Raw genomic sequence first — 16,807 nt, 5'->3', positions numbered from 1 at the left:
GCTATACCCCATCGGTAGTGCGAGGAACACTACACAAACACAAACCTGTGTTTGTTAACTAAAAATACACTGAGGTACTAAAAAATTAGAACATTATAGCACATGACTTTATTAAGATGATACATTGTTTACAAAATGTATTAAACAATTCATATAAACATTTCATGATCCTAAAAAGCTATTAATATAAACATTCAAACACCTAAAACTCGTAATACGCTACAAAGCACTCTCAGGGTGCAAACATACTTGCTTATCACTCACAAACCTCTCATACCTATATTAAACCTCACTCTCTTCACCATACAAAGTTATGTAGACTCCTGTCGAATACACAAAAACAGAGAGCTCTCAAGTTCTGAATTCCTCCCTCCAGCCAGTTCGTGCCCTTATTGAATGAATCCTTTTAAATAAAAGGTTCTCATTATTTTAATTAATTTTTACATAAAGTTGCCTATTAATAGAGCAACCACAATGCCCGACATGTTTCGTTCTTATAACAATGTTAGACAAATTACAGAACTTCTTCAGGGGAAATTCGACAACCAGGTTCTCTTGGTCTTCTTAAACTTTGTGTGGAAATGTTCCTCTAGTACCCGTGATAACTTCAATAATTTAACCAGTTCACGGTGTTGCAGGCTCGTTTCCAAAATCAAACGACCCACCGTTGTAGTTGACCACCGCACGCACCGGCGCCACTGTCTTGCTACAGCTGCATAGAGTGATGACTTCACTCGAAAGCGAAGGTTAATTGACTGAGTTCGCTAGATCTTGTGGCTGGGACAGCCCCTTCCGATAAGACGTCGGATTGCCACTGCTACGTGGAACCGCTTGACTGCCCTTCTGTAAACAGTTTCAATTGACTTTACGTCTCGCGTTGTGTCTCCCGTGCTCATGTATGTGTTGCCTTCAATTGCCTGGTGCAATTGCAGTGTGCTGGTAGTCAGCTGCTTGCCTGTATGTGTTACATAGGCCATGTATGGATGTGTGTGTGCAGGGACATCATGGTAATGCATGTGAGACCAGTAATGCGTGAACCACATGGATGGTGCATGTGTTCCAATGCAACATGGGGAGCTGCATGCGGAATGCACACATGAGTGCATGCCTGTCTCTGTTCTTGGACATGGATGGGGGGTGGGAGATGGGTGCTGCTCTCATGTACATGTATGGTGTACATGTCTGTGTGTCTGAGAAGCATGTGTATGACTTTTAAACGCCATGGATGCATGACACATGTCCGTGACGGTGTGTTGATTCACTTATGCAGTCTAGTCACCCTTGTATCCACTGTGTCTGTGGTGTACGAGCCCTGATGCATGACCCGGTGATGTGCGTGCATGGGACCAGTATAAGCCATGATGCATGTGAGTTTGAAACCAAACCTTTATGTCAATAGAGGCCCTTGTACATGGATGCTGATGTTGATTGCATGCGTTGTGCCTGTTTCTGCATGTGTGTTGCCTGCATTGACCCATGTGTTGTGGAGGGACAGGATGGAAGTGACGTTTCACACTGCCACTCATGTGTTATTGCTTCCTGTCTAGGGGAGTATTGTACAGTACCCTGATGCTTGTGTTCTATGTCTCCCTCTATGCAGCGGCGAGTGAAGAAGAGGGCGGAGACGGCGCTGTGGAGCAAAGCAGCGGGGATGCCTCCACCGGGCGGCAATGCAAAGCCCAGCCACCCTCCCAGGAATTGCCATCATCCGGGATTGAGGGGACTGGTGCCGCGTCTGCCACTACGGCTGTAGCGGAAGGGCCAGGTGAGCCCCCACATGGGCTTGCAATGGCAGAAGACGGTGCGGAGACAGGTTGGTGGTCTCCACAGAGGAGGAGGAGCCCGCTACTGAGCCGCACTTTGGGCCTGGTGGGGGTAGTACCACTGGTGCAAGTGGTGCAGTCCAGGGCCAGGGGCAGGAGGCAGCACAGGTCGCTGCGGAGGGGACTGTGCATGTCGCTGTCCCTGACCCTGTGACTGCACCACCATGCACCAGCAGGGATGCCCCATCCCAGGCCCGTCCGCAGGTAGGGGGAGGCCCACGTCATCTGGCACTCCACTACCTGCAGACGAGGAGTCCCATGACCGTATGGGCTCCGTCCTGATTGGTGTCGTATTGCGCACGTGTGACATTCGTGATGACATGCGTGCTTCCTGGGGGGACCACATGTGTTGCGCACTCAGGCAGACCTCTCCTCCTCTGTGGAGACTATGCGCCAGTCGTTCTCCCTGCCGTCTTCCGGCCCAGATTCCACCAGGGCCCCCTGTGGAACTGGCCCGACCAACACAGCCAGCTTGGTGGAGATCCCATCCCTGCCACAGTCGGGAGTCGGAGGTCCAGCAGGGGTGGACACCCCACCAACTGAAGACCAGCAGATGGAGGATGTGCAGGCATCATCGGACAGGGCACATGGACAGCAGCAGTAGCAGGCTCAAGGTGGGAGCGATGATGGCTCGGGGCCATCAACATCAGAGGGGCAGGCATCGGCCAGAGGGCAGGAGGACCCTGGAATGGGAGTGTCTTCCATGTGGCTGCGGTTGGGCCAGCGGATAGATGCGGAGCAGCGGCGGGAGGAAGAGGCGCGGCTCACCATGGTCAGGGCGGAGTTCTCCATGTGCCGGGCGTTGAGGCGGGGTGAGTGCCTCGAGGCAACTCGCATGGAGATGGAACAGGCCATGACTGCATCCCTGCAAGACCTCGGGGCCAGGGCATAGGCCCGCCTCCAGGAGATTGACATGGAGTTCGATGATGCCCTGGCCCACGACATCACAGAGTCAGCCGTAGGACTTGCCCGCCGCCATTGTATATAGTTAGTTAGTGTTACTTTTCCTTTCTGTTATTATTTCTTTTGGGACGCTTGGACAATGCCCCACGTTTTTGTATATAGTTCTTCATTAGGTAGGGTTTTTTTATAGGTTTAATTTCATTCGTTGGGCTCATGGACCCTGTTTTCAATCGTTGTACATAGTTAAACTGTGGATTTCGGAAAAATAATTTATTTTAAATCACCATGGATCAATGGATTTTATAATTTACGTTTCCTTTGGATTTGCTTTGGTGGACGAAGAGTTTGGACTAACTTTCTTTTGGATTACTTTGGATTGAGATTTCATTTCTTTTTTTCATTTTTGGACATGCATTTCTTTTCTTGTTTAAAATAATTTTCATGGTTTTGTGCAAAATACATTTTGATTTATTACTTCCATGTGTGGTATTCGCTCATTGGTTTAATGCATGTCACAATGTGGGTTTACACAATCACTGGCACCCAGTGTGTGTGTGTGAGACGGACATGTGTTGATGTGGATAGTTGACTTTTGGTTTGTGTCATGAAATAGGCCTTTCAGTGTGGGGTGGATGGGAAACTTGATTGGGTCTCAAGACTGGGGTGGCGTGCAGTGGGATTTTGGTGGACATGAGGCCCATGAAAGTGCATCTTTATGACATGTTGGGGGGTACATGAGTCGGGCCTGCTGGCAGGTGCCCATCAATGCTGGATGGGTGGGGGTGCAGGGGGACATGAGTCGGGGCCTGCTGGCAGGTGCCCGTCAATGCTGGATGGGTGGGGGTGTAGGGGGACATGAGTCGGGGCCTGCTGGCAGGTGCCCGTCAATGCTGGATGGGTGGGGGTGCAGGGGGACATGAGTCGGAGCCTGCAGGCAGGTGCCCGTCAATGTGGATGGGTGGGGGTGCAGGGGGACATGAGTCGGGGCTTTCTGGCGGGTGCCCGTCAATGCTGGATGGGTGAGGGTGCAGGGGGACATGAGTCGGGGCCTGCTGGCAGGTGCCCGTCAATGCTGGATGGGTGGGAGTGCAGGGGGACATGAGCCGGGCCTGCTGGCAGGTGCCCGTCAATGCTGGATGGGTGGGGGTGCAGGGGGACATGAGTCGGAGCCTGCTGGCAGGTGCTCGTCAATGCTGGATGGGTGGGGGTGCAGGGGGACATGAGTCGGGGCCTGCTGGCAGGTGCCCGTCAATGCTGGATGGGTGGGGGTGTAGGGGGGCATGAGTCGATGCTCACTAGTGCGTGGTGACATGTGGGCTGGCTGGGGGGCATGCCCAGAGTGGATGGGCTGCCTACGAGACATGACCAGGGGTGCAGGGTAGTCCCCTGTGGTGTGGGCTGCCTGGAGGGGCTGGGGAGATAGTAGAGGGCATACCTGGGAGGACCAACACTGCCAATTCACGTGTGAAACTCCCAGCGCACTCCCCAAATGTACGTATCCCGCTCGCACAGGGCCTATCGCGTGTGAAACTTCCTGTGCACCCCAGAAATACACGTACCCCGCTCGCACAGGGCCTATCGCATGTGAAACTTCCCACGCACCCCAGAAATACACGTACCCCGCTCGCACAAGGCCTATCGCGTGAGATTCTCCATGCGCACCCCCCAAATACACATACCCCACACGCACAAGGCCTATCGCGTGTGATTCTTCATGTGCACCCCCCAAATACACGTACCCCGGTCGCACAAGGCCTATCGCGTGTGATTCTCCACGCGGACCCCCCAAATGCACAAACCCCACTCGCACAGGGCCTATCGAATGTGAAACTTCCCGCGCACCCCAGAAATACACGTACCCCGCTCGCACAGGGCCTATCGCGTGTGAAACTTCCCACTCACCACAGAAATACATGTACCCCGCTTGCACAAGGCCTATCGCGTGTGATTCTCCACGCGCACCCACCAAATACACATAGCCCTCTCGCACAAGGACTATCGCGTGTGATTCTCCCCGCGCACCCCTCGGAATACACATACCCCGCTCGCACAGGGCCTATCGCGTGTGACACTTCCCGCACCCCCCCAGAAATACACGTACCCCGCTCGCACGAGCCCTCTCTCATGTCATAATTCCAGCGCACCCCAGAAATACACGTTCCCCGTTTGCGTGATTGCAGTGTAGCGGACCTGTAAGCTGGTCCATGGTTAGCGCGGTCCTTTGCGCTGCATTGGGGATTTCAATGGCTTTTTCTTGCGCAAGAGGCGTTCTTGGGGGCGTAACTGGCGCTGCGGGATGTTCTCAGCGCCAGCGCTCATTATGGCTTGGGAATTCCATGAATACACAGTGCGCCAGAATACTGTTTAGCGCACACGGCTGGCGCACGCTGGTGCACGATCCATCTCTGTGCTGCTCACGTGCGTTGCTTCTGCGCTGAAATCTATGAATTACCCTGTTAGTCATGCAGACAGTTCTGTTATTACCCATTGTGGAATCCTTTAGGACTGCCATCAGGATCGGTAATAAGCACATGCGGTAAATTACTGAGCATGGTATTTACCACATTTAGTCATGCAGACAAACAGTTCTGTTATTCCCCATTTTGGAGTCCTTTATTACTCCCATCAGGATTGGTAATAAGCGCATGTGGTAAATTCCTGAACATGGTAATTACCACATGTGGTAGTGGTTTTGTGTGGAGGACGTTTCCTCCACTCAAAACTAGATGGTGGTCATGAGGCTCAGAAATTAAACTTTACATTTTCTCGGTGCGGTAAAACTAAGATAATTCTGTTCCTCACACTTTTTCACTGTACCTCCAAACTCTAAATGAGACCCCTCAATGTCCAATCGTTTAGGGAATGGGAACACTGTAAAATAAGTCCTGTGAAGGGGTTTCCGATGCCCAGGTGCTTTCCGCTTCAGTCTCCTAACTCGCCTCTTGGTGTCACCGAGGAAGGAGTCTCGCAAATTGAATTGTCAAGCAATTGTCTTATGAATTCCATATCAGCGTCCCCAGTACCTCGTCCTTCTGGGGCTCCGGGGGTACCTTTCCCAACGCACCATTTCCCACCAGCCCCCTCACATTACCGGTATGTGAGACACATGTCAGAACCTTCTCTTTCAAAGAATAGTCAGTGGTTCGGTGGTACCGGAAGGATAGCACAGGGGCGCTGGTGTAGGAAACAAGACCACGAAGAGCAACATGGGATCGAATTTCGAGCTCGCGCTTGGAAGCCAAACTTGCGTATTAAAAATAAACTTCTACTATTTTGGAGATGGAGGGTGCAAAGGTCTACTTTAGTGGCAAACAGCAGAAGGTAGCTCACAAATTCGAAGGTATATTGCTCATCTCTGGGTCTAAAACATAAGTACACATAGCAGGGGCGAGGTGTTAGAATGGATTTCTCAACTCTGCCCTGGTTGACAGATGTTTAGGAGGCCACCCTCAGCGCTTTAAGTGGGCTGGGGCCGAGCCCTAGCCATCTCCAAAAAGTGAGACTGAGCTGGAGCACCCCCCCCTCCCACCACGCTGCGGCGGGTCATTATCCTGCTGCAGCTGCGATGGAAGATGAGCCCGCTGGCAGCCACAGCGTCGCCCACAAAGGTACAGTCCCTTTGTTGCCTGTGGCCAGAATCATGCCCGTGCCCGCACCCTGAGGGAACCTGGGGGCTGTGGCTACAGATTCGATCAGAGAGCCCACGATTGAACAGACCCGTTTTATTTATTTATTTATTTATGCATTGTTTGACGGATACGTGTATCCGACAAACAATGCATAAATAAATGAACAAACCGGGTCGTGGTCTGTTCCCGCGCTGCACACGACGCGGTTCATTTATTTATTTATTTATGCATTGTTTGTTGGATACACGTATCCGACCAAAAAATGCATAAATAAATAAGTAAACCATGTCTGTTCAAGGAGCGCAACGAAAAGTGGTGAAAAGAAGCGATGCGAAGAGGGGAACAACGGAGAGTGGGAGATAAAAGAGGAAAGGCAACTGGGAAGGGGAAAGAACAGAATGATGAAAAAGAGAGATAAGTAGGGGAAAGCTGTGGTAGAGGTGTTTGCAAGTGTATCAGATAAACAATGCATAAATAAACCTGGTCGTGTGCTGAGCGCGCACAGTTCTTGGGTCACAAGGCCTCACCTCCATACACAATCCGGTTAATTTATTTATTTATGCAGTGTGGGCCGGGTGGACAGGCTGATTTTCTCTATTTAGTTTGTACCAAGCAGACTGTCTTGTGATATGCATCTAGTTATATAGGCCAGACCATTTTACAAGTTCGTCTTTAGGCCACGCCCATCAAGTCTTAGACCATGCCCATTGTGCAAGCCACGCCCATGAATGAGGGCCACCCCTCAATTTTTTACCCCACTTAAAGCACTGGCCACCCTTGTTAGATGAACATGGGACCACTTCTGGGAAGATAGCCAGACCAGTTCACTGTAGCTCTGAGAGCAGTCAAGGCAAAATCTCCAGAGGAGTGAGGGTGATCAGAAGCCTTCAATGAGCACACACAGTGAAACACCAAGAATTACCACTAGACAGTAGCATAGGAAAATGTTCTATTTATTATAGGCCCAATAACAACACAATGAATACTGAAATGCACAAGTAAAACACCCATACAAGCAACACACTGTGCAATATATATCCAAACACTGAAGCCTGTGCGAGAAAGTTAATAACTCCACCAATACTTGCAAAGGAAAAGGGTGAATAACTTTACACAGTCTTCAGAGATGGCGACCCTAACTTTATAAGTCCAGTCCTAAGATGAATGGAGCCTTGTGCCCCATGTTCAAAGTGCGCGTAAATGCGCACGGTCGTGTGTAAAGTTCACAAAGTGCTTTCTAGGGAGCAGGGTAAAGTTAGGGGAAGAATGGTGATGATCTGCTACGATGAACAAAGCTGTTCCCCACTTTCAGAGGGCTTTAGGGAGCGAATACTACCCAAGCCAACAGGAAGGCCAAAATGAACCTTCTATGCGTAAAAGCGATTGGATGAACAAAGCGCCACCGGTAAGTGGTAGCATGTGATTTTAACAAATGAAATATTAACTAATGAATTATTAACAGGAAGAAAAAAGATAGCATTTTTTTAAAATTGGGGTGGCGCCCCCTCAATCCCTCTGCTTATAACCCCACCTCAACCCCCCAAACCTTTTAACCCTTTACCCCATCCCCATACATTAATTGTTCAATATTTTTTCATTAATATTGCATTTGTTATTTTTTTTTCTCGTTATAATCACTGCATACCCCGGTAAGTGTCTTCACTACTCACCGCCCTTAGCTCTGTTTTGGTCCAGGCTTGGCAGGTCTGGAGGTGGTCATGGGAGGCACGATTTCCCGCCCTGCGTTCGGCTTCTAGATGCACAGGCGCTGCGGGTGCGGACACAGGTCCGCTATGGGACAGGAGCTGCTACTCTTGATTTGGATGAAGAACGAAGAAAACACCAATGCAGCGGGCCTCAGAGTCCTGTAAGGAACTCAGGAAGACGCCTTCAGCGACCGTCACTGTCGCCCAGTGACGCAGGGGAGCCCAACTCTCGCGGTTTGACGCAGCCTCTTATCTCGCAGCCCAAAGGTGCTGGGACGACGAGACTCGGCAGAAGGGTGCTTTGTTGGACATGAATTCCCCAAAGTTTCAGGTCGAAATGATGATGCTCCTGCACAGCAACCAAGGATTAAGTGGGGCAGCCCACTGGATAGCCCAGGGACACTTCCGAACAGGCTCACTTGCAGGGTTACCAGGAGACATCGAGAGTGATTGGTCCCACCACCCCAAGGGTTTGAAGCACCTTCACAGGTCTGCTGAGATCAGGGGCAAAGCAGGACTCGACAGGGACAACAGTGATATTCGGGGGCCAGCCCTTTTCAATTGCATCTCAGGATCGTCCTTTGTTCTGCTCAGCTCCACAGGATGCATGGTTCCTTTGTCAGATCTGTTTGAATCTGTTGCTGATTTGCTGGAATGAATGCAGCACCCCTCTTCTTATCCACATTTATGTGAGTGCTTGCGCCCAGCCCACCAATGGAAAGATCTGCTCCATGCATGCACAGCAGCAGTGGTCCAATCAGGGACCACTGGGTTTCTCATACTCCCATGCACACCCGACACCCTGGCACCAGTAATGTGGATTGGGACAGGTAGTCCCAGCCCACTTCCTGGGTACATACACACCTGACCTGCAGGGAACCCAAAAGAAGTGGCTTTTGTGGGCAAATGCATGCCCAAATAAGGAAATCCCAGCCCTGGAAGAACAGGAGGAAGGCGAAGGGACAAAATGGCCAAAGGAACAGACAAAAGACACCGTGGCACGGACATTAAAGACACTAGCCACAGTCATGAGCCAAACACTGTAAATGTGATAGGGTTCGATAAAAAGTTATCAAAATAGAACAGCAAGCTACTGCTGCCACCAGTCAGTTCCAAGGCACATTGTACAATCACCAAAAATTCCTTTGAGGGCTTCTAGGGCCATAAAACACTATGACCCCATTGCGCGGTACTGTAACGTACTTGTGCAATGATAAAAAGTTACCAACAAGTGGCAACAAAGTCGAAAGACTAAGAGAAACAAAGTTTCTCAGTACTGACAGCCTGAAGGACGTGTCAGTTTCCCCATAACAATGAGCTAACGCCCAGTGGAGTGCAGCTGAAGGCTCTGCTCAACTGTAAAACTCAGGTCAGGATACAGTAACAAATGCAAAAAGTTTGGAGGTCCATACACTATGGAGGAACAGTAGCTTCCAGAGAAATCTTTTCTAACAGGAGCTTGTGTGGGAATGGTGGAATAATAGTTTAAAACTTGTTTTAGACCCAGAGTTGAGAAATATCCCTTAGAATTTGTGAGCCACATCCTCTGGGTTTCCACCATTGCAAAACCTCCAGACCCTCCATCCTTTATTAGATGAACGCCATAATTTATTCTGCTGGCTTTCAAGACCCCATGGGTCTCTGCCTCCGCAGTAATCTGTGATTACTGTTATCTAGTGACTGTGTGTAAGGTTTCCACACAGGAAAGATGCATACATTGCATGTAATAATTTGATGTTTCATGCAGGTAAAGTTTGATCAAAAGAAATCATGTGAACTGAAACAGAACTTAGGAGGTACAAAGGTGTTATAGTAGAGTCCTTGATGTACTCTCTCTGACTGCGACACTAAGGCGCTCTAACTGAACTTTTCTGACAGACAAACCTTATCATGGTTCATTGGCTGATTCAAACAGGCCTCATGGGTCAAAGATAGCTTTTGATGCAATTGAAGTAAACCCAAACAGGACTAAGGCGCTGCCTATCGAATCAAGAGATGTACGTTATTGTAGCGTTGTCATGTAAGACCGCGTGAGCTTGCTTTGCATCACTTTTCTTTCCTGTAAATGTTGTGAGTGCCTCGGAAAATAAAACAAATGTGTTGATTGTACAAAGAGCTACATGGGAAGTTGGACATGCATATATACAAATACTTTTATACACCTTTTTTCAAGAAAAATACTGGCAAACTATCTCTAGAGTGGTGGTCTAGATACTGTCTTCTTTGGTATACAGTTGAACAAAAATAGACTAAATAAATCACTCATGTTGAGGGTTGCACATTTTTGGCTTTCTATGTACAGCTCCCAAATAGACTCAGCTGGATCCCCTTTCTGTTTCTTTGAACTATAGATGCGAATGGGATGTTCTGAGCACTCCGACCCACCCAACTCCAAATGTGTTCAACAATGACAATGAATGTGTTCATTATGTGGCCTTTTAGATTTTTTGGACTTCAACTCCCATGATCCCTAGCCAGCATAATCAGTGGCGAAGGATCATGGGAGTAGTAGCCCAATACATGTCAGGGTGCCACGTATTGAGTAACCATCTGAGTGGAACACACAGCTTGTCTCTGAACATTGACAAACATACACTGTAGGCAAAGACTAAAGGAGTATTGAAGACTTGGCAATTGCGGGTCTGGACAAATGCAGAAATGTACCTCTGCCCACTCATCGTAGGTGTTTAACTTAATAATGTTGAGAATGCCTACTGATTCCAGTGAATAAGCATTTGCTTTCAACTATTTGAAAGTTGTGTTCAGCAAAATGATTAGCAGTGTGGTTATGTGCTCTTCAAAGCATGCCTAATGTCGACTGTTTGCTTCCATTGCAGAGACATGACCGAGGTGGTCCACATCAAAGATCGAAAAGAGGCGATCCATGAGTTGAAATATTCACCTGACGGCACTTTCCTCGCCGTGGGTTCTAACGAAAGCTCTGTTGATGTTTACGGCGTTGTTCAGCGGTACAAAAAGGTTGGGGAGTGTCTAGGCTCCGTGACCTTTATCACCCACATGGACTGGTCCTCGGACAGTAAATTTCTCCAGACCAATGATGGGAATGGGAAAAGAACGTTTTACAGAATGCCAGGTAAAGGAAGAAAGATCTCCGGTGAGGGGTCTGTTTGTATTTGTAGTCCTAACAAAAGGAATCTTCGGATCATGTCTGAAGCAATTCTATATAGAACTATAGACTACGTACGAATAAGAAAGCAAGCATACACTATCCATTTGCCAATTACTAAATCCAAAATCAGATACTCCACACCTAGAATGGCACGATGAACTAATAACTGATGTCTAATTGGTGTCCAGTCAAAGGGTCGAATACATTGTTTCGAACTGCAATAGTTTCGAATCAAAAGGACCGAGAAAAAAAATTGCCTCCGTATAGGAAAAAATACTCGTTTTTCGCCAAAAAACAGGGGTTTTGGGGGGGACACACCCCAAAAAAAAGTGCATTCGAAATATTTTTTCCCAGTCATTTTGATTCAAAACTATTGCATTCATTCCTTTTGTATTCTAACCTTTCACTATAAGCCGTCTAATTAACAAATATGAATGATCCCACTTGGCATTTCATAAAATATCCTATCCAGTGTCTGATGCACAAACTATTTTTCAGACATGCAAAAATAGGGAGTTTTGCAGCATTTCAATTTTTTAGGCATTACCTATAATATTTTAGATCTTTTATTTTCCAGAGACTCTTAACATGTATCTTTAATTTTTCAATTTGATCCACTTTTGTTCAACTTAATATAATATTTTGAGACATCTGCAGGATATTAAAGGAGGAGCCATCTTAAAATACTTGAGAGCCAACCTTTCTGTGTAAGTTTACGTGTGCAAAAGAGCTCAGAAAAAGGGGCCCCGAAACTTACATGTTTAAAGAAATTCCTTTATTTGCTTAAAAAAATCATTTTTACGATTGCATTTTTAGGTGGAAAAGAGGTTGCCAACAAGGAAGAAATGAAGGGCATTCAGTGGGCAACGTGGACATGTGTCACTGGATTAGAGGTGAACGGAATCTGGCCCAAATACTCCGAAAGCAATGATATCAATTCCACAGACGCAAACTTCCCGAGCCAAGTATTAGTGACTGCAGATGACTATGGAGTAGTCAAACTTTTTCGTTACCCATGTGTGAGAAAAGGTAATTCTTTTTCTTTTAAAATTTCACATGACTAAAAGAGATAAGAGGTTTGATGTATGCAGTCTAAGTTGTTTGGGGAATCTCAAGGATATGTTGGCGGTACAGCTGGTTCAGAAACCACCATCAAACCATGTCTTGCTCGATACCTGAACGCAAAAAAGCCCCTGTTTAGGGGTCTTTTTCTGTATACGTTATCTATAGTTTTCTGGCATGCGGACTATCATAGAAAAGTGTGGTTCATATTAATAGACAATATTGCATGGTCTCAGTATGTGCGGATATTTAACTAATGGCTTCATGAAAGTTCATTTCATGCAGACCTGCTGGTGTGACTGCCTCAAAGGGCATAGGCATGCCAAAATAACTCATGTCATTTTTATCCCAAATTGGTTGAAGGAGGAATAGATTTGGACGGATATTGTCTAAAAAAATCACACAACATACTTTTTCCAAAAATCATGATTGAGACACTCGTAGGAACATGTAAAGTAAACCTGCACGTTATGTTATGTTATACAAAACGGAAGATGGCTGGAAGGTTTGGAATTAATCTTATCCTCAGTCATTGCTCTGGGCAACCCGCCAGACCATAGTTCTTCGCCTGCCAAGCCATTACAGGTACAGGAAGGGGAAAGACCATATTTTTAATTTTTTTTCTTTATTAGTGTTTTTGGAAGAACTTGTCACCCTTTTACACTTAAAATGTTTACAAAAATATCCATAACATTTCACATATATCATTCATTAAATAGATTCAAAAACTCTTAAAATTACAAATATGCACTAAATTCATACTTAAAAAACCAAAACCAAGTTTCCCAGCCATCGTAAATCCCCCCGCTATCTCAGTTTATCTAGCATTTTACACGGTCTCTGTTACCGCTTTCAGCTTTTACAGGGCCCACAACCAAATATGCAATACAGCTGCTACAGTCACAAGCGATTCGGCCCCAAAGATCATGTTCCAAAATTGATCAGCCTGCTGCATTCTGAACTTCACATATCGCTTTACATATTCCCTTGCAATTACCCTACAACTCGTAAGTATGTGCCTCTGAGATTCCAATGGTTCGGCACACAGGCGGCACCCCCTTTTAGCCTAACGGATCCCCTCCCAGAAAACAGATATTTGGTAAATTGGGCAAAGGGAAGTGCTTTGTGTAAGTATGGATGAGTGCAGTCCATCTTATACAGCTTGTTATCTGGAGAAAGTTAGAGAATTGATATTTGTGTTGAGATAGCATAAGTAATTTGGTTCTAATTTGGTTGGAGCTAAGAATGAAATATTGATTTGTGTTGGCTGTGTGAGGGGCTAGAATGTGCTTTTGGCAATCCTGGTAGAGGTGGCGGCTTAATATATGCACTGCATCCGTTTAAATGACTGCACATATTTCCTGGATGGTACTTCTGGGCCTGCTAAACCAATCTTAATTCAGATGCCAAGTCCAAGAGTGAAACAGTCATAAATGAGAAAGTTGTTTTTGTGGAGGAGGAGAAATAAATGGAAGGCAAGAGATTTCGGAGGCAAAATAAACCTAGAGCCCGCGGTATACAGTGATTATAACGAAAAATAAATAACAAATAGCTTTTACAACTAAAAATAAATAACGAAAAAAATGTTGAATTTTTGGTTGAAAATATATATGGGGTGGGGTAAGGGATTAAAAAGGGCGGGGGATAGGTTGGAGTAATAAAGCTAGGGCAAAGGGTGGCTATAGGGGGCTCTCCCAAAATAAAAAAAAGAGAAGGCATTTTTTTTCGTTATTTATCATTCACTGAAAAAGTATTTATTTATTTATTTGCTATGAGCACAAGGAATCAGAGCCCACAATGTTCTGTGTGCTTTAGATGTTAATGTTAATGTTAAAGGTTACTTCTACCACGCACTATCACCACTGGAGTGGCCCCCTGGCGCTCTAGTGGATCTGAAAAAGGACAGTGTGAAAGAGGGAGGCTGTGGGAGCAGTTAGTAGGGTGCAGTGGGAATAGGAAAGTGAGATATGATGTTCTGTTGGCAGCTTCAGTTCGGTTTGCACCATTCGCTGAGCTTAGGTGCGATTTTCGAGTCTGAGCGATTCCCATGTGGTGTTGTGCATGGTTATGTGTTGTTTGTATGTTGTTGCAGTGTGGTAAAGTATGTGAAGTCTGCTGTGCAGATATGTGGTCTTCTGAGTTTCTGTAGGAGAAGAGTTTGGGGAAAAATGAGGTTTTAGTATTGGGTTACCAGGGTTTTTTTTCTTACCTCTTTGCTTTGGTTTCTGTGGTCGGCATCTATGACCATCCTGTGTGCTTTGATATTGTTTGGCATCCTAGTCGGTAGGTACGTTGCTGTGTAGTTAATTATCTTCTGTAGAAGTCTAGCAGTATGTGGACATGCGTCATGGAGGTGTGTGTCCCCCCGCCCTAGGGTTAGAAATGGTTAGGTTAGGAAGGTTATGGGTCTCTACCTTGACTTCTAGTGGGGGGTCCCTGCCTACTGTGGTATTCCTCTGTAAACTTGGTGGTGTGTGCAGGAGAGATCTAAAATTTCCTCCCTACGCCCACCAAATGGGGATGGTTAGGCAATGGATTGTAGGTCCCTTCCTGGGCTTCCTGTTTCTGCCAGAAATTATGATTCTGAGGTGAAGAGCAAGTATTTAGTTGTTTTCTGAATTCCAGATGATCCCTTGTATTCCGTATATTTTTGGTAGGGAATTCCATGTTTTAGGAGCCAGGTGTGAGAAAGATGCTCCTCCAAATTTTTTTTTATTGTATGGTTTTGGTTCTAGGCGAATGTCGTAGCTTGATCTGAGTGGTCTTGCTGGATGGTAGATGCTTATTTTCTTCTTTAGGAACTCTACTCCTCAGCCGTGCATTGCTCTGTGCATTATGCACATTGCTGTGAAACTTATTTGCTGTTTTATCGGTAGCCAGTGTAGTATTTTCAATTTTCAGTGCTGGGATAATGTGTTCTCTTTGTGGTAGTTTGAGCAGTAGTCTGGCTGCAGCGTTTTGGATGCGCTGAAGTTTCTTTTTATAGTTGTTCTGGCATTCCTAGGTATAGGCAGTTTGTGTAGTCTACTCTGGACATGAGGGCGATGATGGTGAGTGTTTTGTGGGTGAAGGAGAGGAACGGTAGGGTCCTTTTACTGTGTGCAGGAGGAAGAAGCATTTCTTGATTATAGCATTTACTTGTGGCTCAAGTGTTAGTTTGTTGTTCATCAGGACTCTGAGGTTCTTTACATTTGTTGAAAGTGTCGCTGCTGTTCCAAGTTCTGTTGGCCACGGGATGTAGTGGCTGTTTTTGGATATAACCATTATTTCTGGTTTGCCAGGGTTGAGTTTGAGGTTGTTTGTGTTCATCCAGCCGTAGAGTTCTTGTAGGCATTCTTGCAGGTTTGTGTTTTCTTTGCGTGCGTTTTGTACTTTGTAGATGATCTGTGTGTCATCAGCGTAGTTGTAGCATGTGAGGCCGTGTCTTTTAATGAGCTTGATTAGTGGAGCAAAGTATATGTTAAAGAGCAGCGGAGATGGGGAGGATCCTTGTGGTACTCCACAGGTGGATTCCCTTGGGGAGGATTTGAAGGGTTTGATCCAGACGGTTTCTGTTCTATCTGTTAGGAAAGATTTAATCCAGCGTAAGGCTAGGTCGGTGATTCCTATTTCTTCCAATCTCCTTTTGAGGATGTCATGGTTGACTGTGTCAAATGCTGCTGAGAGATCCAGACGTATTAGAGCTGTGCTTCTGTCTGAGTCTGCATTAGCCTTCAGGTCGTTCCAGATTGAGAGCAGTGCTGTTTCTGTTCCTCTCATCGGTCTGAAGACTACTTGCGCCTGGTCCAGCAGAAGGTGTTCTTCTATATAATCTTGTATGGTTCTATATATGTCGGTTTCGAGCGGTTTCGCTGGATAGGGGATGTTTGAAATGGGTCTGTAGTTGTCGAGGTCTTCCACGCAGCCTGCTGTGCCTTTGAGGAGCGGCTTGATGAATATCGATTTGAAAGATCGCGGAACTTTCCCTGTTAACAGTGATTGGTTGAAAAGGTTTCTGTAGTGTTCCATGGGTGCTCCTTGCGTGAGGATTGATTTGTGTATGTCTGGGGGGCAGGGTTCCATGGGGTAGCAGGCTTTGTTATGTTTCTTACCAGCTGCAAGAATGTCTCTGCTGATGTGTCTTTAAGTCTGACATCCCTTTGACTAATATTGTTCCAGGCCATATTGTAATTGTACTATTTAAGGAGTGCTGAGTTTGCAGACACTCGGTACCCCACGGGAACGCAATCCTCATTTCATGTTACCCTTACGATGAAAGATGTATTTAACATGTTTCATCAACCAAAAAAGAAAACAGCTTGAAGTCAAATTCCCTTCAAACTGAAAAATGAATTTTGCTAACAAAACGGAAACTGGAGAAAGACGGGCCGGAGACGGGGCTAGGTACGTGCATGGCAGCCAACATTAGGATAAATCCCTTTAGATTCCGCCTGCTTTCTCATGTGTAAAAATCAAGCAGAAACACATTGGCATTCAAGCCCTTACGCCTGCATCCAAATGGGAAATTGGCAGAGACGCTGTTGGTTTCCCCTTATATAGCATGGGTACGCACAG

The 16,807-nt window shown here is 46.4% G+C and overlaps 1 protein-coding gene across 1 annotated transcript in view; it reads left to right on the top strand.

Annotated features, from left to right (window-relative positions):
• The window catches only part of EML5 (EMAP like 5), a 772,681-nt gene that overhangs the window by 433,377 nt on the left and 322,497 nt on the right, over window positions 1–16,807 (top strand). The window contains exons 9-10 of the mRNA XM_069637955.1: window positions 10,899–11,155; window positions 12,008–12,220. Of these exons, the coding sequence (XP_069494056.1) occupies window positions 10,899–11,155; window positions 12,008–12,220 (470 nt within the window). The remainder of the gene's footprint in view (window positions 1–10,898; window positions 11,156–12,007; window positions 12,221–16,807) is intronic.

The sequence above is a fragment of the Ambystoma mexicanum genome, chromosome 14, assembly GCF_040938575.1.
Source record: "Ambystoma mexicanum isolate Mex_15411 chromosome 14, UKY_AmexF1_1, whole genome shotgun sequence".
NCBI lineage: Eukaryota > Metazoa > Chordata > Amphibia > Caudata > Ambystomatidae > Ambystoma > Ambystoma mexicanum.
This window is presented reverse-complemented; position numbering and strand designations above follow the sequence as displayed.